General features: G+C 44.4%; 1 protein-coding gene across 2 annotated transcripts in view; it reads left to right on the plus strand.

Moving 5' to 3' along the window:
- The window catches only part of LOC119450201 (cytoplasmic FMR1-interacting protein), a 71,758-nt gene that overhangs the window by 41,227 nt on the left and 5,956 nt on the right, over positions 1–24,575 (plus strand). For both annotated transcript variants that reach the window (XM_049665704.1, XM_037713587.2), the window contains 9 exons: positions 2,525–2,724; positions 3,365–3,455; positions 4,772–4,915; positions 7,797–7,887; positions 10,601–10,731; positions 13,282–13,354; positions 13,769–13,863; positions 17,605–17,843; positions 22,000–22,147. In XM_049665704.1, the coding sequence (XP_049521661.1) occupies positions 2,525–2,724; positions 3,365–3,455; positions 4,772–4,915; positions 7,797–7,887; positions 10,601–10,731; positions 13,282–13,354; positions 13,769–13,863; positions 17,605–17,843; positions 22,000–22,147 (1,212 nt within the window). The remainder of the gene's footprint in view (positions 1–2,524; positions 2,725–3,364; positions 3,456–4,771; positions 4,916–7,796; positions 7,888–10,600; positions 10,732–13,281; positions 13,355–13,768; positions 13,864–17,604; positions 17,844–21,999; positions 22,148–24,575) is intronic.

A 24,575-nucleotide genomic window follows, 5' to 3' on the forward strand; every position in this document is an offset into this window, starting at 1 on the left:
AGGATGTTCGCTGTGTCGCGATACATGTGGCGAACACCGCTGCACATCTGCCGCCGTGCTGGCGGCAGTCTGGGCCGCTTGCTTCGAACTGAATTTGGCGTTGTTCTTGTAGAATTCACTTCATTGGTAGCAAATGGTCGTGTAAACGGCTTTCGCTTAGTCTCAGTCCGCTTCAACAACAGAGTATTATGGATAACCTTGAGGAGTTTTCGAGATCGCTTTTCATTTCCAACGCGTCTAAGCCTAACGAGAGAAATTTCCGAGATGCCAGCGCCACCATCGGGGAAGTCGGGAGATAGGCGCGACGACGGCATGGTGGCCTCTGAGATTGGAAGATTTCGGAGGCTATGGTAGACAGCTTGTACTACTTGTCTGTTTTGCCGCAGATCAGCTGATATGGGACATATAATTACAACAGCACAGCACTTGCTGATTTTAAATTGACCCTAGGCGGCACTTCCACTGCCTCTCTCGATTCCTGAGAGACCATATTGGGAACTACTCAATCGGTGCAGAGAAACGCAGACACGGCAACACCAACACAATTGCAGACAATACGAAAAGGCCCGCGCCCGAAAGACCAGCATGCATAGCGACCGGAACTGGTCCCACCACATTGGCTGTCATCCACCGCTGCGCGCTAGACACTTCCAGCGGCGGCGTTCGCCTGACGAAAATATCTGGCGGTCAGAGGTCGGCGGCGGGCGGCACATTTTCACGCCGGCCATCAGGCGTTCGCCGCCGGACGAAGTTCCTTGCTTGGACGCCGGTAATTCGCTCCATATACAGTTAAACCTGGATATAACGAAATTGACAAATTCCCGAAGAACTTCGTTATAAAGAGGATTTCATTATATGCAGGTTTGGCAAGAAAATTCGAAAAAGAAACGCTTACCGTATTTACTCGATTCAAACGCGCCCTCGATTGTAACGCGCACCCGTTTTCGTCGAAGCACTCATCCTTGGAATGTCACACCAGGTACTGGATGCGTGGACGCGTGTCATTTCGCAAAAGCGCGAGGCATCGGAAACGAGGAGCGAGCGTCACGATGGTGTCGTATAGTGTTACAGTAGAACCCTGCTGTTATGTGAAAACGATCTGCATTGAGGCAGAGTCTAGGCAGTGTAGGTGCGTTGGCGGCTCATAGCTTTGTGCGTGCTGTGTGTTCTCGGCGCTCAGTTAAATTCAGAGTCAGTTAACAGCACCAAGGTCACTTCGCTCGCTTCTTCAGCGGCGGTTTCCACACGCCGCCAGCGTTTGACAGCGCGTGTTCGCGCTCATCGAGTGTGATGTGTCGCAGCGTCTGCCAGCGCGTCGGCAACATCAACTGGAAAAGGAGAGTGTCGGCTTGGCGGGCTAGGCCAGCTGCAGCAAGCGGCAGGATCAGGTTTGATGAAGGGCGGGGGAAAGGTCACGCCCGCGGCAGCAAGATCGCCGAGTCGAGGGATGCAGGCCTGCCTCGCACACGCTCGCATGCACGCACACGTGCGCTCGCTTCGCATTCCGTCGCAGCAGAGAAGGTGCTTCCGGTTGCTGCTCGCGCAAAAATGACAAAATTTGGGGCGAAATCCCTAGATTGTTGGCGGGGAAAATTCGTTATTTCGAGGGGGTCTCCCGCTGCCACTTCGTTACATGGAGGTCTCAAATACATCTGCTTCTATGGAGTAACGGCGGGGAATAGAAAAACTTCGTTATATCCAGGAATTTGTTATATGGAGGTTCGTTATAAGCAGGTATAACTGTACTCCGGCCTTTATGCGTTTTGGACACGTGCGCACCTCATGGCAACACCAAACGATTAATAAAGTAATAAAGAAAGGTCCTAGGGCCTTCACATTTTGTTATAAGATGGCTTATATTGCCCCTGGAAAAATGTCTTCCTAGCAATGAATTTGTGTTTAAAAGTGAAGCCAACTTTAAGAGGATCGGCGTTAGCTTGGCCTTTGTAAGCTGGCTTTCCCACATTGTGTGCTGCAGGGAAGTCTACTCATAAAGAAAAATGCAATGCGAACGGGGCCCGATAACGCTGTCGTGTTCCACAAAGACGAAGCTTAAGCATCCTCCAATTTATTGCACTGTAATTTATAAAAATAACAATGATGAACACAAACCACTTGTGGTGCACCTGTTGTGAGAATTTGTGACTCTGTGATGTCTAGGCTTCACGAAAAAAGGATGTGATTACCTGTGTTGAGGAATTTATCAAATGAAAGAAGTGCTGCCTGCTTAAGTTACTTTTTTTTTATGCAGTGAAGTTTATATGTTAGAAACCCTTTGCTGGGGGGGGCATAAAGAGCTTAACATGCTGACTTTTAGGCAAACAAATAAAATTGAAGCCTTTTGTCTTGCAATTCTTGCTGAGTTTTCGCTTTGTTAGACATACAAAGTCACTGTGAGAAGATGCTTCCACTGTGCATGTTAACTACTAACTACTCTTTAATTAATGCAGTGCAGTCACTGCTTGGCATAAGAGTGCAGCATTGAGGCTTGGGAAATGAAGCTTGCCCATGTCTTGCAATGCAGGAGCTCGAAGGCCTGCTGTCAGTGAATCGTATGACACACAAGCTACTAAGCAAGTTTGTTACCCTGGATGACTTTGACGCCATGCTGAGAGAAGCAAACCACAACGTCCTGGCTCCTTACGGTCGCGTGTGTCTTCACGTCTTTTGGGAGCTTAACTACGACTTCCTGCCAAACTACTGCTACAATGCAGCTACAAACAGGTGGGTAACTGTACCACATGCTTTTTGATGGAAGGAAACAAGACCGAAAAGTTTGTCTTAATCAGTATCTTAATTTAGTAGGTAGCCCAAACAATAGAAATTTACATCACATCAGTTATCACATTTAGTGCAACTTGTGAAGGAAAACTAACTTAGACAGGGCATAACAAGTTGTTGATTGCATTTACATGAATTCAAATGTACACTTTTTCTGGAGTTGGATGAGAAATAGTCAGCTCACGTCCATGCCTGCATAAATTTGGTTGTGTTTATCAGTTCAAAGACATTGCACACACACTGTATAACCTCTACCACTACATCCTTGGAAGTGAGGTATCTTTGTTTAAATTTCTGTTAGGAATATACAACTTAATGGTTTAATGGTAAACGCTCTTTCACTAGTCGTTTCACATACCCATGGTCAATGCCTATCTCCTCTGTTGCTTTTCAACAAAAGAGATAAACAATCGAATGTATGTTGGATGCTAGTTACACTACTAAGAAGACGCAGGCACATGAAGGCTGATGTGGGTATTGTCATAGCTAACATGTCTGGGAAGTGTGTGTGTGTGTGTGCGCACGTGCATGTGTGCATCTGTGATCACTTGCTCTTCTAATCTATTTTCTCTTCCTCTTCCAGGTTTGTCAAGGTGAAAGACATCACTCTGACGCAACCTGTGACTAGGGAGAAAATGCCCAGTGCCCAGCCCCACTACATCTATGGCACTAAGGTAGTGCAAGTGTGTCAGCCTTGTGTGTGTGTGTGCAAGCACGTCTGTCTGTTTTGTCTGTTTTTATGTTTATAGTTGTTGAAACAGGGGGGGGACTAAAGCATAACAAGGAATCTGCCTCTTCGACAAGCAACAAGTTGGTGGAACATTTTTAGGGGTCCATCACTTCCTCGATGCAATGATTTTTAAATCAGTTAGTTCCCTTCTGAATTTGGCTGTGCGTTTTTATTGTTCTTACTAATAGTGTCCAAAATGACGGTGATATCAAAATATTAATGAAGCTGCAGAGGTCCAGCATCTTTATGTGCGCAGTCAAGTAGACATGAAAAGCATTGACTAGAGCATATGTTAATTCAAATTGTTTAGCACCTCGTGCTTAATCGATCACTTTGGAGGGCAGTACTTCCACTATTGCATGATGTCACATCAGCAGCCCAGTGTCTCATTGCAGCGAAGGGCATCCTTCTGACCGGAAATATGTACTCGAGGAATGCACACTGAAAGTGGTGTCCTTTAAATCTGTGAACTCGGCTTTTCACAACTTCGTTCAGTTCAGTGATTGTGAATTATAGCGAAATAATTCACAGCACCGAATTTTATTAGGTGGCTGTTATGAGTAAGCACTGCACTTATTGTCAATTATCCTTGACTCTATGCACAATTGTTGACCAGGTTGTGGAAAAATCATTCCTTCTGCTAACACCTGTTGCATGAGGTTCTGAGGACATGAAGTAGATGCAACACATTTCAGCGAATGAGGGGAAATCGCATCTTTTTTTTAGTGGGATCACTTCCTTTTTAACTTGTCATCATGGTAAACATGACATTTGATAAAAATTTCCAGATTAGCTCACCATGCTTATGTCGGAGCCCTGCTGAACTTACATTGAAGCTTTTGAAACACAATAGACAGTCTTCTGTTACATGTTCTACTCTGTAAGATAACATGTAAGCTAACTACTGCGCAGGTAAACTGACACCTCTGCAATGGTCTAATGGCCTGGGCTTCTGTTAAAAAGCTGATTTTTTATTTTTTTTCTAGCTGGTCACATAAATTAAGTGTAAGTGCTTGAGCTCACATAAATCCCAATTTCATCTTGCTTGATCCACCTTTGCCTTTGCAACTGCTTTCTCCGCACTTGCTCACCATGATATCATGAAAGCCAAGGCATTTGTGTACTAATGTACTACAAACTGTTGGCTGCATGAGTTTCAATTTGTTTGCGAGCGTTTGGGCAGTACCAGTGCTCGGAAGTGTCATTGTGGCTCATTTTACTGAAGCCCACGGTATTAATCCTGTACGTCTGTAAACCCAGTCGCTGAACTCGGCATACCAGCAAATATACAGCCTGTACAGTGGCTTTGTGGGTGCGCCCCACTTCCGTGCCATCTGCCGGCTCCTGGGCTACCAGGGCATTGCCGTCGTCATGGAGGAACTGCTCAAAATCGTCAAGAGCCTGGTGAGTCACCACGACTGAATTTTAGGAAAGTTACCCTGGATGAAAATGTGGGGCTAGTACCTATGCAGGTTACTTCAGCAACACTTCAACCAGCAGCGATATTCTCACGCAATCACTTTCAGGGATACCTTTCACTTTTGCAAGCTTTCACGTGACTAGCGCCGGGCACGATGGCGTCTACGGGCAACAGCATTCCTAGCATGATGCCAAGCAGGCTGTCTCAGCAGTGCTGGGAATGCTGTCACCCATAGATGCTGACGTGCCTGGCACTAGTCATGTGAAATATAGCTAAAGTGAAAGTTTCCCCGAAAGTGATCACCCAAGAATACCACCCCAGCATGGGACTGGCAAGACGTGCAAGTACCAGCTTAGTTTGGTCAATTGTTTAGTGCATTATGCGTCTATCACTATTGACTTTTTTTGGCAACAAAATGCCAGAAAAGATTATTCTGATGTTCTGTATTGTATTTTTTGTTCAGGATTCATCATTCATTGCACATCCTAAACTGCCACTAAGCTGGAAGATATTGAGTTGTGTTTTTCCTTTTAAACTTTGACGTGGACATAGAAAAGGCACCCAGAAAATACTATATGTAGCAAATCTCATATATATTTCTGTGTACCTTTTCTATGTGTTTATCTGCTCATTTGATAATGCCCATTACCAATGGAAGTGCCTGTGTGGGATGAGGTTGTTGTGTGAAGGAGCATGTGAAATCAGAACACATGTAAAATTCTGTCTAACTGCGAGGCTGTAGTGCAAAACTACCATCACCTTCATCAGCCTATATTTATGTCCACTGCAGGACGAAGGCCTCTCCCTGCGATCTCCAATTACCCCTGTCTTGCGCTAGCTGATTCCAACTTGTGCCTGCAAATTTCCTAACTTCATCATCCCACCTAGTTTGGTGCCGTCCTCGACTGCGCTTCCCTTCTCTTCTTATCCATTCTCTAACTAATGGTCCACCGGTTATCCATCCTACGCATTGCATGGCCTGCCCAGCTCCATTTATTTCTCTTAATGTCAATTAGAATATCGGCTATATCCCCGTTCGCTCTGTGATCCACGCCGCTCTCTTCCTGTCTCTTAACGTTAGGCCTAACATTTTTCGTTCCATGGCTCTTTGTGTGGTCCTTAACTTGTTCTCGAGCTTCTTTGTTAACCTCCAACTTTCTGCCCCATATATCAGCACTGGTAGAATGCAATGATTGTACACTTTTTTTTTCAACGACAGTGTTAAGCTCCCGGTCAAGATTTGGCAATGCCTGCCGTATGCACTCCAACACATTTTTATTCTTCTGTAAATTTCCTAAATTTCTTTCTCATGACCAGGGCCCCTGTAAGTAATTGACATAGATAAACGTGCTGCTTTACCGAATCTAGAGGCTGACTTGTGATTCGGAATTCTTGTTCCCTTGCCAGGCTATCGAACATTATCTTTGTCTTCTGCATATTAATCTTCAACCCCAATCTTACACTTTCTTGGTTAAGGTCTTCAATCATTTGTTGTAATTCGTCCCCATTGTTGCTGAATAGGACAATGTCATCTGCAAACCTAAGGTTTGCAGATGACATTGCCTATTGATGACATGCCTCTATGACTGCTGGTATCTCTACTGAATCAAATGCCTTTTCATTATCTATGAAAGCCATATAGAGAGGTTGATTGTACTCCGCAGATTTCTCGATTACCTGATTGATGACATGGTTATGATCCATCGTAGAATATCCCTTCCTGAAGCCAGCCTGTTCTTTTGGTTGGCTGAAGTCAAGTGTTGCCCTGCTTCTATTTGAAATTGCCTTGGGGAATATTTTATATAATACTGAGAGCAAGCTCATGGGTCTATAATTCTTCAATTCTTTAACGTCTCCCTTCTTATGGATGAGTATAATGTTGGCATTCTTCCAGCTCTCTGGTGCACTTTCGTATAAAGGGCTGCAAGTTTTTCAAGCATATCTCCTCCATCTTTGATTTAATCGACTGTTATTCCATCTTCTCCAAAACTACCAATCAGTGCTAGTTCTTCCTCTAGTAAATTGTAATGAAGCTCCATGGTCACTTCTATGGGAATCATCCAGCCATGTCAAAAACATTCCAAGGATTCAAAGCTGATTGTCCTCTTCTGTACCTTAAGCAACCAGAAGCCTGAACAGACCATCAAAATGTTTCAAACAGTTGTGCTGAGTGGGCACAGAGTTTAACTCACTTCACAGTAGTCAGGAACATCCTCCCAAGCCTATGCGATATGCACTTTCCTCGCTATGCAGTCTTTTGACTTTTTTTATGCTGTCAGTATTTGAGAGACACTTATAATGAGAGGACACTTATAGTAGATAAGCAGAAATGGTGCCCTCATGCAGGATTGTTTACCAGGTCCAAGAATTGTCTGGTATTGGTGCAGCATTTAACCACTAAGTGTTAGCTGTAGCATTGTGCCGTCTTGGCTAAAGCATGTACACCGGCACTTGCCACAGTGTACATACCATACCAAGTTTAACTTGGCAGAATCTGAGATGTGGTAATCTTTTAATGTGGATAGTTCGGTCAGTGTTTATTGAATGACGCGCTGCAATGGCTCAGTCACTATGGCACTGCACAGCTTGACACAAAAAGTTGAGTGCAATTCCTTCCCACTGCGGCCATATTCTGTTCGGTGTGGAAGGCAGAAATGCTTGCGTACAAAGATTTAGGTGCGTGCCAAAGTACCACTGGTGATCTGACTGATACGGAGTCTTTCATTACAGCTTCCCATGAATAGGTGAGAGATAAATGTGTAACTGCATCACTGCTACTTCTCATTTCGATATTTTCACGTTCTGGCTGTTTAGTGCTTATATAAATAAAAAGCTTGTGTCCTTTTTGTTCCCCCTTCATTGCAGATCCAAGGTACCCTGCTGCAGTACACGAAAACCCTCCTCAAAGTAATGCCCAAGCACTGTAGGCTCCCACGCTACGACTATGGCTCCCCTGGTCAGTTCTAGTTTTGAGTTATTTATTACTCATCAGTCACTTTCACAGGGTATGCAAAATTTGTATGGCACCATAGCAAGAGGGTAGTATGGGGGCCACTTACAAAAAATTCAGTTGAACTGTCAATAGGTTGTTCAGTTGAAAAATACAGTTGAACCTCGATGTAATGAAGTTCGTTGTCCATAGAGCACCACGTAATTAGAACCTCAATATAATGAAGTGTGGTTATACATGATTTCAATATAACGAAATTTCACTGCCGCCGCGAAGTAATGCCGAGACGATAAATGGAAACTTCCGCAGACGCAGATGGTCAAACGGTTGAATTACAAGCGGCTGCTTGCGAGTGCACCTCTCAAATAGCACGTTGCACGACCAAGAGCAACTTCCAAAGCAGAGCAATGCCATGTTCAGCATAAAGTCCAAGTGTAATAAGATCCTATCGTGCTTCATGCATTGTATGCTTTGGGTGTGAGTGAAAGCGTGTGAGGGTGAGCCGAGAAGGATGGTGGTTTGATGAGCGCTGTCTTCCCACACAAGCAAAGGAGAACGGGAAGGGGGGGGAGGGGGGGTGTAAGGGAAGGGAAGGAAGGAACTGGAGCTCACTTGTGGTAAAGCAATCAAATGCATGTGCAGTTGTGGACCAGCCAGTTTAAGAATTGGAGCAATTTTTGTGCCAGGAAAAAAGCTGTTTTGTAGCAATTTAGGAGCAGCCACATAAGCATTTTGTAACAGTTCTGTCGCACACAATTTTGCATTTTGGGTCAGTTGGAGCAGGAGAAAAGCAAGTGCATGACATTTGGTGCAGCTTATTACTACTACACAATTGTTAAGTACTTCTTTAGAGGCAAATAAATAAATAAATAAATAGAAATGGACACAAGCAAGACAGACTGACTGACGCAGCCATTTAGCTCGCGTGCCCAGAGCAGGAAATGTTGCAAACAGATTTTATTTGCCTATGTAAATAGCACTTGTAGACTATTGAGAATAGTTTTATGCAGTCAGACATAATACAAAAGTGACTAGAAATGCAGAAAAACAATTTTGGGCAACAACAATGGCTAGCTGCGGGCTTGAGGAGTCGACGCTCGATGTGCTTAGTCGCGCAGTCCCAAGTGCCAATGCACGAAATGCCTAGCCACGGGCTCGAGGAGTCGACGCTCGATGTGCTTAGTCGCACAGTCCCAAGTGCTGATGCGCGAAATGCCTAGCCGCAGGCTCGAGGAGTCAACGCTTGATATGCTTAGTCGCGCAGTCCCAAGTGCCGATGCGCGAAATGCCTAGCCGCAGGCTCGAGGAGTCAACGCGCGATGTGCTTAGTCACGCTGTCCGAAGTGCCGATATGCGAAATGCTTAGCTGTGGACTCGAGGATTCGACGCTCGATGTGCTTAGTCGTGCAGCCCCAAGTGTGATGCGCGAAATGCCTAGCCATGGGGCTCGAGGAGTCGACGCTCGATGTGCTTCGTCGTGAATTCTGAAGCATCGAGTGCTGAAAGCGTGTCCGATCAAGGATTCCCTGCGCGAAGCTTGATCGCGAAGTCCGCGTTGCCAATGCTCGGAATTCTTAGCCGCGGGTCTGTCCATAAACGGAGGGATCGGCCACACTACTGCGATGTCTGCATAGCGCCCAAGGCAAAGGTGGTGCTTTGGCGCGCTTGGCGCAAGTTGCACTTCGGTGGGCGCAGTTGGACCACCACTGCATGTGTCTCCTTTTCTAGGGTAGCCGGGGCTGCGCATGGCTGTCAATGTGCAGCCCGTGCGCCCTGTTTTAGAGGTATTCTGCCATTTGTGTAAAAAGTGGCCATGCCAAGGTGGCATGGCGCTGTCTTCCAGAACGTTTAGTACTGGAGGTTACATAATCTCAAGTTTCGGAGATGTGTTGAAGTGAGAGGCAGACGAAGTATTCACTTCCAACTGCAGGCGCTTTTCATGATAGCCCCCTATCAGCTGCAAGGGCAAAAGTGGACGCGAAAGTGGGGCTGGCTTCGCTTCATACCGCTGATGTGAAAATAATCAAAATATCATTAACACTGCGTGAAACTGTATCTTCTCCGACTCTCAAATTCAACAAAATGATTTTTTTTTTTTCTCTCATTCAAATCTGCTTTTTTGGATTGCCCGATAATTCGGAAAATTTTGCAGACCCTTCCGTGTAAGAAAATTCCATCGGCAACTGTACTTATTTGCTTAAAAGGTAGAATTTCAATAGAACGAAATTTTAACGTTCTTATAACGAAGCAGGTTTCCTGTTTTACCGAGTTCTTTATATAGAGTTTTACAACAAAGACAGAAATTGGAATTGGAAAAACATGTTGCACAGCATCAACAGCAAAGAAGCAAAAATCACGACATAAAATACAGATGTCGGATTGAGGCTCTTCAATGAATAAATTTGACAGAACACATACTCGGCTTTAAACTTACAAACTCGCCTTGACTTACAAACTTGACTTATGGACTCGCCCAAATTTCAGTTCTTGTTGACAGAGTAATGGCAAGATAAAGCACTTGGCGATAAGCACATTCTACAAGGCCAAAAATATTTGTGCGGTTGTTATGTGCAAAAAATATAAGCACGAAGACCCCTTTTGTCCTTGCTTATCTAGTATTTCACTGGTTAGCCTTTGTAATAAGCCAGGTGACAGCATATTTTTTATAGCTTGTACTACTGCATCCACAGTGCTGACTGTACCATTTTCTTGACCCTAGGTATCCTTGGTTACTACCACGCTCAATTGAACGACATTGTGCAGTACCCCGATGTGAAGACTGAAATGTTCCAAAGCTTTCGGGAAGTTGGCAATGCCATACTGTTCTGCCTTCTGATAGAACAGAGCTTGGTGAGTAGTTTACTTCTGTTCGTTCTCACTCTTTCCTTGAAATGAGGCCAAATGCCTATTTGGTTTCTTTATCAAATGTGCCAAATGTGTAAGTTTGCCTTGCTTTCACTAGTGAGCCTGTTGTTTTGTTGGGGAGGTCGTTTGGAAAGATTAATAACCATTTCTTACAATTTAAACCATTCGTGTGCTTTGCATTTGATAGTAGGGGTTCTATACAATTTCCTAGGTTTGTCTTGTCTTAAGGCCCTGTACTTCAGAAATTATTTTTTATTTCTGGATAGATTTGGATGAAACTTGCTGAATTGATATATTTAATGTGCTACTTTAAGATATACATTCAATTTTCTTGCAGAGTAAATAACCTGCTAGAAATTAAGAAAATTCAGCTTTTTTCACAACTTGCTTGAAGTTGAGCTATTTACTGAACTATATATGGTGGAATAAAGATTGACATACAAAAATGATGTGAGACTAACAAAAAGTGCAAAACAGCAAGAACAGTGTTCCAAGCCAATTTTATATCAAGTGAGAGCATGGCAAACTTTTAAAGGACACATAGTAGCACCCAGGACAAATTATTACTTTTTGAAAATTTCTGTAATATTATATGTTTATATTATAGGCCCTATTGCACTCTCTAATTGTCTACCTTTCTGACAAAAAAAGTAGTAATAATACTTATTGCGATAAGACAAGTAGAACCAGAGATGTCACTGCTTAAGAACTGTGACTCCATCAAAAATGATGTGGTGAAAATGAGAAAAAACATACCACAACATGTTTATAGTGATAGTGGCTATTGGCCAAATAAACCAAGGATGATACAGGGGTCCAGTCAAGCAAAAATAAGTAGTTTAAACCAACCTGGAGCAAAGGAAAGTAAAAAGATATAAAGGCTAACTTCCGGCTTCGAAGAGCAGGGTCCCCCCTTAAGGAGTGTAACCCCATTGATGTCTTTCATGAAGCCAATGAGAAAATGTGAATTAGAGTGAAAGAAATGTTATGACTGGGAAGTTCGGGGTCTGTGCAGTGCCAACTTCATAAAGTACAAACGTGACATAGCCGCCGGGAAGATTTAACAACAGGGAACATAATGGCAGAAGGTCTACTGTACTTGTATTTGAATTCTCGACAGTGACAAACAATTCCATGTATTATCTTGCAATAAAAATTGGCACTTTTGTAGCCTTGCATCACCACCATCTTATATCATAGCAATGCATGCTTCCAAACACTCACGTCTATTTTTACAATCGTAGTACAGTATAGACCACTTATAACGTAACCGCTTATAGTGTAGGACCGGATATAGTACGGTCTTTTCAGACTCCCGTTAATTTTCCCATAGCACTCCATGTATATGTATACTGCTTACAGTGCAGCCGCGTGAGACGAAATACCGGTTATAATGCGGCTTCCGCGGGAAAATCTCGCCGACAAGGGCGGTAGCAAGCACGCTTCTCAACGAAGTGCGCCCACCGATAGGAGAGGAGATCAACGAGGGCGATGCGGAGGAGGAGCATGAGATGCGGAACACGAGTCCAAGAGCGATAAAATTGTTGCCGCGCACCGTATGTGCGAGTGAAAGCGCGCGGGAGACGCGCGCCTTCACAGAGAGTGAACGCACAGCGGAGAGCAAACACAACTTCCATCGCGCGATAGGCCATGGGGGCATGGGAGGGAGGGAGGGGGGCCGACGCAATGCTGCGACACCAAATGTGTATCTCGCAACCGGGCGCAAGCGGAACTGGCGACACAATCTCCCACGCAAAAAGGAGCAAAGCGGGAAGGCAGCACTGGAGGGAGGGGGGGGGGGGGGGGGTTTGCTTCTACTTAGCCAACAAATGCGTTCACGCCTGTGCCGGCTGTCGGTGTTCTCGCACGCACTGTATCTTGCAAGCGATCTCCACACAGCTCTGACCTTTGTATGCGCTGTGCTTACGCCGCTCAGTTTTCGTTGAAGCGATAGACCACACGAACCTTCGCTCGCTGCAGCGCGGCGCGTTTCCCCACGCCCGCATTTTGACAGTGGTTGTCTGCGGTCATCGAGTCTATTTATGTTTGCTTGTGTGCATTGACACCACGCTTGTTAATTCAGTTAGTAAGCGAATGTGTCAAGTTTATGCAGCCGATAAAACTACCATCCCTACTCATTATAGCTCTGTACTAATTTGCTATCGCAATTGATGCTTCGCCTTTCGGGCGAAACTGACACTTTTTTTTTTAATTATTACTTTATCTGCTTCATGTGAAGATCGTGGGTACTTGGACATTAACCTTTCACGTTGGTAAATTTGAAATGGATGCAAAACTCCCAGTCGCACGCTTCGATTCTCGGATACGCGCAGCTGCTTGGTCTAGATGTTTTGCATACATGCAGGGCTTGAAAATCGTTGTTTTGGTTATAGTGGCGGTATCGCTTATAGTGCAGATAGTCACGACTCCGGCGACTTACGTTGTAACCATGCCCCCCCACTCGGAGTTGTCTCTTTGTAAATAATGTGAAATGAATCAAGATCTAGTGACCAACCTATATTATATCTTCTACAGTCACAGGAAGAGGTGTGTGACCTCCAGCATGCTGCACCATTCCAGAACATTCTGCCACGACCTTACTGTAAAGGTTGGAAATGTTTGAATTTTTTGTTTGTTTGTTTGTTTGTTTGTTTGTTTGTTTGTTGTTTGTTGTTGGTTGGTTGGTTGGTTGTTTGTTTGTTTGTGCACTTTTGTAGTTTCTTTCGTCCAGCCCACTGATAGATACAATTGCATGGTGTGAAACTGAACACAAAATTAATTGCTTGAAATTTTTCACACCAACCTTTAGTTTTGTGGTTCCTCACGGAAAAAAAAAAAAATTGAAGGGGCGGGTAGTGAACTAAGCAGATCTTTTTTGCTGTAATGTGTGAGCATAATGCTGCCAAGATTGCCACTTGGAAAAATTTTTCTGTCATGACCAGTGGGTTACTTCAGTTTATTTTTTAATAGCCTGAAGCAACTCTGGTTATTAGTATTGCTGAACTTCAATTTAACGTTCTAGATGGAGAAAAACCGGAAACCAAGCTGAAGCGTCTTGAAGCCAAGTACGGTCCACTGCAGGTGGTGCAGACTATTGAGCGCCTTGGAACACCAAAGGTTTGAGTTCCCATTTCAAATGTTCTTCGTGAGATTGAATTGATGAACAGAACAATGCTGCAGAGGATCCTTTACTAGGCACTACTACTAGGCATTCCTACTAGTTGCTAGGCATTCAACACATTGAAATTGCAGCTGGGGAATTTAGGTGTACATAATCGTACACAAAGATATGGATTTCCATCAATGTTCTTTAAATGCTGTTTGTCTTAAATTATTAGCCATGCTTAAATGGCTTGCAACTAAAATATATGTATAATGTCTTACATTTATTATGCAACATTGTGAATTCTATGCATCTGAAACAACTGATGGGTATCTTTTTTCATGTGCCGAAGAATTTAATACCATACGGCTCAGCTAAATCATTAAATTTGAATGGTTGAAGTTCTGTGCCTGCACTGGAAGAAGTCACTGCATAGTGATGCCTTCCTATCAAAATAAAATCTTTTTTGTACTACCTTCCCCATCCCTCATCAGAAGCTAAACAGAGCACAGGCAACCACCCTTCGCCTGTTACAGACAAACACGTACCCCTCACTAACACGTTACCACAGGATCTACCCAGACACCTACCCTAATAACATTTGCAAGATCTGTAAGACTCAGGCAGCATCGCTTCCCCACATGCTATGGGAATTTAAATACCAATATCCGACAAATAATACCGTGACCCTCTCGTCGAGATGGCACGCCGCCCTGCGCAGCTCCCACCTCGACGACCAACTCTGGGCTACCCAGCAAGCCTGCGAGGCGGCGAAGAGGCAAGACCTCGATGTCCCCACGTCGGAGGCCTAGGCCCAGCCAACTAAACTGCTGGTTTAAATAAAAGTTTGTTCCTCCTCCTCCTCCTTGTACTACCAGTCAAGTTTAATCCTGATACAAGCGAACTTCAATATAACAGATGCGGATATAACTAATTATTGCATGTAGGGAAGTAAATATAAAATTTGGGTGGTCATGCTTTAATTCAGTGGAGTACTCTTCTGCTATAACGAAATTGAAAATGCGCGGTCCAACATGGGTATCAGTTATAGCAAAGCAAAGTTTTGTTATCACGTGCCTCAGTCAGAATATATATTCTGGTAGCAAAAATGTCCAACACAGTCGTTGACCAATTTTTCAGACGTCTCATTTTTAAGACCTGCATGATTCCTGTACCAGTGTATGAGGGCAGTAACTGAAATTTCAAACACCACATGGTGTTTCGCTATATCTGCATGTAGGCTTGTAACAAATAGGTATTTTTGTGGCTGGTGCAACTTCGTTATGACAAGCTTTCACTTTATTATGAGGTGCTTGCTTCTGATGCTAGCTTCAAATATTAGTTAGGTGGTGAGCACGCAGCAGTGACTACGCAGTCACGGATCACGCCTCAATTTGGAGCATGTTTTTGAAGGTATCAACACTGCGTGAGGCCCGGACAGATGTGCAGGAAACAGTGCAGTGGTCAGCGCCATTATTAAGCCACAGTGGCTGGGAACATATGGGTGACTAAGTTCACGAGGAAGGGCAGTCTGTTTAGTAGAGGTGCGCAAATACCGAATAGTAGATTTCGAATCAAATGTCAGAAAATTCAACCCAAACTTTTATGCCTGCAAATTTTGTGCAAGAAATGCAGTGCTCGGGAGGCTAACCACATTACTTAGCAAGAACCTTGCTAGCTATCAGTAACTTAGGTATGTAATAATCGGTATGTACAGTATGCTTGGCTCTTATTAAAGGGAACACCAAATTAGTATGCCAGCACTGATAGCAATTCAGTTCGTATACGGAATGTCTGGAAAATGTTTTTTTTTTTTTTTTTTAATCTATAGAATGCCTGTCAAATAGAATTAGGTGCTTCTTTTCCTCTGAAGCTGAAGAAATGGCGAAGTTGTCCTGAATACCAGTTGGGTTTTCAGTTTAATAGTGGGCCATACTATGCCTAATGGCAGTCTTAGAAATTATTGCTTTCCAGTTTTCTTCAAAAAAACAGTAGGGTTTTTTCATTTTTATGGCACGTGGTTTCTGTGGGTTATCGTCAGCTCGTTAAGACCAATCTGCACGACAGACAAAAGCGTCACCTAGCACACATAGACAACGAACATCATCTAGCATTGCTCTGCGCAGTCATCGGACGTCAGCACCGATAGTAGAGTTTTCAAATCAGGAGGCACATGGCAAGTTTGTCCTGCTGCCATCTGTGTAAATGCATCTGCAGCTGGGTGTCAGCACGCTGTCACATGATATTTTCGAGCCTGCCATGTAAATCCAAAGCTAGTCTTGTAACGGCTCACTCGAGCTACGAAAAAAGACTGTTGTGCACCTACGAACATTGTGTGGAACAGGTGGCCACCGTACGGTATTTCGCTAGGATGGCGGCCATGAACATGCAATGGTCATCCCGTGCACTCACTTTCGTTGGCGAGGCTGTTTGTCGGCTTTCTGAGGGCCATGCAACTCCTGTGAATGAATAGATCTGTTTTGATTTCGGTGACCAAAATTTTAGTCGGTGACACCCGACAACACAGCTTCGATTAGGCCTAATGAGCTGGCCAATGGTGTGGCCATTACGAAAGTTCACCGCCGGCCAATGTGATATCGGGCCACAAACCGTCGCGGAAAGCTTGTCGCTAATATGTTCATACGGGTGGATCATCATTGATCGGTCGCAAGGTAACATGTACGGGTTAGATTGACGGCCGTTGAAGTAGAGTTTGGGTCCACCGTCGACCAGCCGGCAATTACCGTGACGTGCCAAGTTTGTCTGTGTGTGCTCGCATGTGGGTTCAAAGCTCTCAACTGCGCGAACCTGCGTGCATGAGAACTGAATTCCCGTATTCGATACAATCAGCATGTCTTCCGGTGGCTGATTGGCCCGCTGTTCACACATGCTTCCGTGCTTTCCGCACGCACTGCTTTTGTTGTTTCCTTTGTTAGCATAGCGTTATTTTCGATCGGTCCGGTCGACCTGGTCGAACCTTGTACTGATAAAAATTGCGCATCGTGGGAACGCTGCGCGCGTCATGGCACCGACCATGGTTGGGTCATACACCGAATCGGTACCGATATTCAAAAAATCGAATATCTGATATTCCATTCACGAACCGAATTATACGAATGTTCACTATTCAATTTGAAATCAAATATTCAAGTATTTGCACACCTCTACTGTTTGGCCATGTTCCTGTTGTCTGAGACTCTAATGTACAAGAAAAAGAAGATTACTAGTATCATTTTTTTTTAGTAATTATTGTAGGTGTTTGAATATTCTACATTTCAGTCTTCGCTATTCAATATTGCCAAATATTTGTTTCTCTTTGAATATAAGGGATAACAACACTTATGGGGATCTCTTACATGAATGACTGACGTAAGCAGGGACCGAAAATTCAGAATGAATGTGGTGCTGTAAAAATTGCAGATGCTGCATAGAGGCACCAATTTGTCAGCAAATGCATGGAGCAACGAATTTCTGTACAATAATATCCAGTCATTCATTGAGAACACGTTGTCCTTTAGACAGCATAAACTTTCTGTCCATTTGTGAACTGCATGACATACAGGTATCAAATAATGGAGATAAGCCTTTCTACCTGACAGAACTCCATGTAAACTTTATATCTCACTTTATTTAGAAATTAGAAAATATTCTGGATTCAATTTGGTATTCGAAAGTCACTTTTCTCTAATATTGATATTCAATTTGGAAAATTCATGATTCTAACACCCCTAGTAATTATGCTTCATTGTATGCAGCAAGCCAGCATTGCCAAGGAGGGGGACCTCCTGACGAAGGAGCGCCTGTGCTGTGGCCTGTCGGTGTTTGAGGTCATCCTGACACGCATCAAGTCTTACCTGGACGACCCCTTGTGGGTGGGGCCACCTCCTGCCAACGGAGTCATGAATGTGGAGGAGTGCACCGAGTTCCACCGGCTGTGGAGTGCCCTGCAGTTTGTCTACTGCATCCCTGTTGGCGAGAACGAGTTCACTGTCGAGTTAGTTTACTTGTTTACATACTAGTACATACTACCTTTCACTTTAGGGGCTCTGGTTTCATCATCATCAGCCTGTATTTTATGTCCACTGCAGGACGACGGCCTCTCCAATTACCTCTGTCTTGTGCTAGCGTATTCCAACTTGTGCCTGCAAATTTTCTAACTTGATGTGGGTGGCTGCAAACACCAGTACAGTAGAACCTCGCTGATACGTTTTTCACGGGACTGTAAAAAAAAAAAAAAAAACCGTCAGAGCCGAGAAATATGAAAAATTGAGAAATGAGTGTAGGTGTTGAACTGCACACAATATTATTTTAATCCTTACGTGTGAAAAAAATTGTCATTTCGCCCGAAAGCCGAAGCATCAATTGCGATAACTAATTAGTAGACAGCTGTACAATGTAAGGATAGTAGTTTTATCGTCCGTGTAAAGTTGTAAACATTCGCTTATTAACTATATTAACAAGCATAGTCTCAGCACCCACAGGCAAACATGAACACATCACACTCGATGAGCGCGGACACGTGCTGTCAAACGCTGGCGTGATTAAGCGCCGCTGCAGAAGCGACCGAAGTGACCTTCGTGCTGTTGTCTATCGCTTCAACGCAAACTGCGCGCCGAGAACACACAGCACGCACAAAGCTCTGAGCCGCCGATGCACCTACACTGCCTAGACTCTGCCCCCAACACAGATCGCTTTCAAGATACGGCTCGTGTGCAGCCGCGCAGTACGCAGTTGATGCTAGAGTGCAACACAGCTCGCTATCCCTCCCTCCCTCTCCCCCCTCGCTCCCTCGCCGGTGCTTCGAGCACAACGAAAGAAAGCGCGCTCCCTCCCTGCTTTTCTTTCTTGCAGATGCGTGATTTAAATGCAGTCGTCGGGTCCCCTCGCACGCTTTCACTTGCACATACAGCATACGGCGCGAGGTGACGGCGTTATCGCCCTTGGACTTTATACGGAACATCTATGCGCCAAAAGTAATTTTAGGGCCACAACGCGTCATAGACACCATCTTTAGATACCAAATACGGATCTCCAAGGCCATACTTTGCTGGCGGAAGCCGAAAATACGTCATAGGTGTCGCCCCCTGCACTTTGGTTGGCCAATGCCATCATCAAGCCACCAAGCGAAGCGACATGAAAAGTCAAAGTGGCCGCTCGGGCTGGCGCGGGGTGGCAGTTCACAACATATGATGCGGGAACGGTCCCACAGTTGCGACGCAACAGCGGGGTTACCAATGCATTGGGCTCTATGGGAGCTGTGCCGGGACTGGCCAAAAACGATGTAACAACCGGGAAAACGCAGCACCCAGGAACGTAACAGCGAGGTTCTACTGTAGTATGTTTTTATTTGTCATTTATTTATTTATTTGTTACATATTGCCAGCCATTTTTGGAGGCCTTAAGCAGGAGTGGGAACAGGAATATACAGTCAAATCTCGTTAATTCGAACACGCTTAATTCGAACTGCCGGTTTATTCGAACTGACGTTGTGGTCCCATCAAAGTTATGCGTATTTCAATGGGCGAAAATGCTCGGTAATTCGAACGTGAAAGCATTTGCTACGGCTAATTCGAACATACCGCAGACCGACAATGCTCTCAGCAGCGCGCCAAATAACGCGGTGGCGCCTCCGACCGGTATTGGTCCGACACAGCCATAGAGCAAAAGCTTAGGAGAGACCCCTTAATGCAGCGGCGGAGGCCCAGTCTGGCCAACGAAACTGCCCACGCCGGCAAACGCTCGCTTCCCGATAACGGCAAAAAACAAAACTTCAGGGAGCAGGCTAAGCTGGCGCCGGGCCGGCTAGACCGGCGACGCCAGCACCCACGCCGGCAACCGCTCGCATCCCGATAATGGCAGAAAGCGAAACTTCAGGGAGCGGGCTAACCTGCGCCGGACCGACTGTACCAGCGGCGCTGGCACGGCGGTGGGCGCGCACGGAGGCACTCAAAGGTGAGGGAGCTGCGAGGGAGTTGAGAGAGAGGGCGAGGGGAGCCGCCGAAGCCCCACTGCCACCGAAGCGGCAGAGTTGCCGAGGCCAAATCCGCTTCCCTGCTGCCCTCCTCCCTCACCTTCGACGGTCCCCGCACGGCTGCGCCCGTCGCCATGCCGGCGCCGTCCACGCCCTGAAGTTTCGATTTCTGCCGTTGTCGGGAACCGATCGTTGGCCAAAGTGGGCGGTTGCGCTCGCTATGCGCTTGCGCGCCACGATATTTCACGACTCTCAGTGTTCGTGCATCGTGCTATGGTGCTTGATTACTTCAAAAATACGTCCTTCCTTTAATTTGAACTTCTTTTAATTCGAACGAATTTTCAGGGCCCTTCGAGTTCAAATTATCGAGATTCGACTGTAATCCAATACAAGCTCAGTGCACTCAAGCAAAACAATATCGCATAACCAAAGAAAAAACATCAAAGGACACACGCGCCAATGCGTACAAGCGAAGCACAAAAAAAGAAAAAAAAAGTTATCAACATTGATTCCAATACATAAAATGATAACGTGCGCACGCATTTCAGGTTTGAAGGCACCTACGGCGCTCAATTTCTGATCGCTTGTAGGAATGAATCAATATTTGGCCGTTCAACCACATCAGCAGCTTAGGCGTTCCAGTCTGAAATTATCCGAGGAAAGATAGAGTACGTGAACGTGTTAGTCCTGCATTTAAGCTCAGATACCTTTTTGGGGTGAACAGACCGAGTAAAGCGGCTTATGGCAGGCGTTATGAATGCGGATTGATCAATTCTTAACATGTTTTGATATAACAAGTAAAAACTTTACGAATGACACTATTCACGAGACACAAGCTGACATGCAAAATGAAACCTTTGAGTCCAAGTGGAAAATAGAAAATGGAGGTCGTGTCAAAGGTGAGAACACAGTCTAACCTCAATATAACGAAAACGAACATAAGGAATAATCTGATATAACGAAGTAAATCAAAAATTTCTTTTGCTGTTAATCGTGTAATGAATATAAGCTTATAACAAATATTGGATATAATGTAGGCATTCTTTTTCTTGGGTGCAACTTTCTTATAACGAGATTTGACTGAATTTAGAACTATGTGGGAATAAATAATGGGTTAGATAGGCTGAATGTTCAAGAACAGAAAAAAAAAATTAATACGGTCATTCCATGCCGAACTAGCCAGAGCTCGACCAGAACTGATTTCCATGAAAAAAAATCATGGCTAATAACAGTATCCAAAAAATAACATACCCAAAATGTCCCACCCGAAAAAAAAATATTTTTTTTGACTGCGTGATTGCCACTTTAATTTCACACTAGAAAGCCATGGCAGAGAAGAAAATTTTCTGAAAAAAAGAATTTTTTTTTCTTCAGATGACCATGAAACTTTTACAGTGTCATCTAGAAAGATGGGGCTTTAAAATTAACTCATTTTAAATGGCACTTGTATTGGGTTTTGTGTGTTTTGGGAAGATTGGCGATCTTTTATGAAATTGTTTGTTCATTTCCTATGTTCTATAACACCTGTATGTTGTCACTCAGTATCCAAATATTTAATGAACTTAAAGTAGCTTCGTACTCAGCAAATGTGAAATTAAAATGGTAAACCTGCTTTTTATGATTTTATTAATGTTGCGTTAAATAATATTTTGTCTTGCACTATTACTATCAGTTTTTAGAAATGAACGAACTAGGCCCGCAGGATGCTCTGCTCTCTTTGAGTGATTCACTCCTGTGAGTGATTTCGCTTGCTTAAATAGAAAGTTGCCTGTTTAAATAGAAAGTTTGTATCCAAAAGGAGACCATTGATTGTATTTTGTATTAATCGTTTGTAAAAGTTAGCCGAACAATCTTGAACTTTGGGCTCCCAGAAAACAAGGCCACCGAATTCTCCTCGATTCTCATGCCAGAAAAAAAAAAAAAAAAAAAACACCACCTATTTTTTTCGGCTTTACTCTTCAAAAATAGCACCCAATTTTTACCCCGTCCTCGAATTCAAAAAATACATATAAAACCTGAAAACAAAGGACCATATATATATATATATATATATATATATATATATATATATATATATATATATAATATATATATATACATACATACTGTATACAGAGAGCAGTAGCAACATTGAGATTATAACAAAGGCAAACAAAGTGCCACTTTATTTTGCCTGCAGGCAATTGTTTGGGGAAGGATTGCACTGGGCTGGCTGTGCCATGATTGTGCTGCTTGGGCAGCAGCGCCGCTTTGAGGCCCTCGACTTCTGCTACCACATTCTGCGAGTTCAGCGAGTCGATGGCAAGGACGAGCTGGTCAAGGGCATTGTGAGTCTCTGCTTTGGCGTCATTTTGGGCATAATTCAGAGCTATGTCTTTAATACCTCGAAGAGAACAAGCGACAGCAAAAGTTAGTGAAGCACTGAGCTAAGTTGGTGGTGCTGTGTTGCAGGATGCCATAATAGTGTCTGCATCAGCTTGTCCCTTGGTATACCGTGTTTGTCAGAACTGCTAACTCACCCATACGCCAAATGGCACATTTGCAAATTCTGCTTTCTTTCTCTCTCCCCTTCTACTCTTTCTCTTTTAATGCCCCCCACCTCTTCCCTCGTGCATGGTAGCCACCCATAACTACCTCTGGTTAATCTCCCTGCCTTTCCATGCATCTTTTCTTTCTTTGTGCCATCCCAACTATCTTCTGGCCAGCTGCTTGCATTTGTAGAACAGAGGTTGTTCTGATTGGCTGGGTCATCGTCTGATGTCACAAAGCTTTGGAGCAATCTTCAATGCTCATTGGGCCATATTTTTTCACCTTTCATTCCTCGCAATATTGAACGGAGGTTGGCACGGTTCTAGAGAAGTGCCAGCAGTGTTCTTTGTCACTTTGTAAATTAAGCAACAGTGGTGCAATGACCATGTGGGTTCTAAACTGTGCTGATTGGTTACCATTAAACATGGCAAACAGTGAAGACGATGGGACAAGTGAAATGGACAGGACAGGTGCACAAGATGTGTCCTATTTGTTTCACCTGTCCCATTGTTTCGCGCTGTTTGCCATGTTCAAGTGCCCTGTTCAGCTGGTGTTTTTCAGAGGTCTTTCAAGGGTTTCAGACTGAAAAGCTTAGCGTTATATACAGTCGACCCCGGATATATTGAATGTGAAGGGAATCTTGAAATAGTTTGATATATTGATAATTAAAAATATAAAATATGCCTATCTGAAGCTTATCTGGCATCTCCGCACGTGTCAGACAGTTTCCCGAGATCGTGAAAAGTGAGAACTTACTGATTTGCTTCTCCAAGGCCATGTCAAACTCATATATTTGCTTGTGAACGTTGAAAGTCAGTCGCGCTGAAAAATTCTGTTTGATATGTACTGATCACAACGCTAACCCTCTAAAATCCTGTGTCACCCAGACGCAAGATTACAGTGCGCCTCGCACTCGTCCAAGCGCTTGTTGCACGTTTTTATTCAAGGTAAGGTAGAAATAGATGCACCATAGAAGCAAACTAGCCTGTATGGATACGCGCTGTGCCACCATCGGCGCCCTTGTACTGCGAATCATGCGTGAACATGCCTGCCCGTGTGACCAAACAATACCAACAATACAGCGTTTAGATGGCCGATTGTCGTACGTGACCATTGAGCCAGGCGGACTGTTGTGTAGAGTTTCGGAGCCGACTTCCTGTTCGAACCAGTCGTCCTTGCTTCTCGACTGCTCTAAAAGTCCACACATCTCTTGCATGCGGCTCAGTGCTCTGCTGCCTTGCGGCCGTTACATCCCTTCGTTCTCGACCCTTCCTCTCCAGCCCCTGCGTTGGAGACTGCCATTACTACACACACACTGTTAGTTTCGAAAGTGGTTTTCAGCTTTCAGAACATCCGAGTCTATTCCCACTGACGTGTACCATTAGAACACGAATGAAACTCGTTCAGCGCAGACCCGCAAATCACACAGCGATTAGTCTTGTGTGGCGCTACTGCAGTGGTCTTTCCGTGATGTTCATTTGTCGTGTGCAGTGGTTTTGTTAAATTCAACTGTAATGTAAAGATCTGTCCAAGTGGACGTTAGGGTTGGATTCGTTTTAGTTGCTCGCGGAATCATAAAATGTTCGTGGAAAGCCCTTGTCTGCAGGAAAACAAACCCTGCGGTGCCGCGTCTGCAGTCCGGCATCCCATGCTGGCGCCTCTCAGTGAAAAGATTGAGTGCCATGCATGCATGGCATTTGCTAGAACAGTGCCATTTCAAATTTGTCAGCATTAAATGTTTTTAACGAAGTGATCGTGGCTCCATTAGAAGAAGCGCACTTGCAGGGACGCGGCGTGGAGTAGTTTCCTATACACTAGAACATTGTTATGATAAAACGGGATATAACAAAATAATGGATGTAATGAAGTAAATGAAATTCCCCTTGAAATCCCCATAGAGATTCATGTATTTAGAACCTTGTTTTAACAAAGTGAAATTGTCCTGCCATTGGATATAACGAATAAGATTAGTATCCGAAACCAAAAATATTTTAACATTGCATGCTGATTACATCGCTTTCCATGGGGTCCGGCACTCATTTGCCACGGCAATTCAAAACTCCCGCATCCCTCCGTCGAATACGTCGTCAAGCAACGCTGGTCTATCTCACCACCGCACGTGGCTGCACACCTACACACAAGTGGCAGCTCACTATCACACTTCTCCACTGACCTCTCTCTCTCTCTCTCTTGCGTATGCTTGGATGTGCAAGCCGCGCCACGCTG

The sequence above is a fragment of the Dermacentor silvarum genome, chromosome 4, assembly GCF_013339745.2.
Source record: "Dermacentor silvarum isolate Dsil-2018 chromosome 4, BIME_Dsil_1.4, whole genome shotgun sequence".
Lineage (NCBI taxonomy): Eukaryota > Metazoa > Arthropoda > Arachnida > Ixodida > Ixodidae > Dermacentor > Dermacentor silvarum.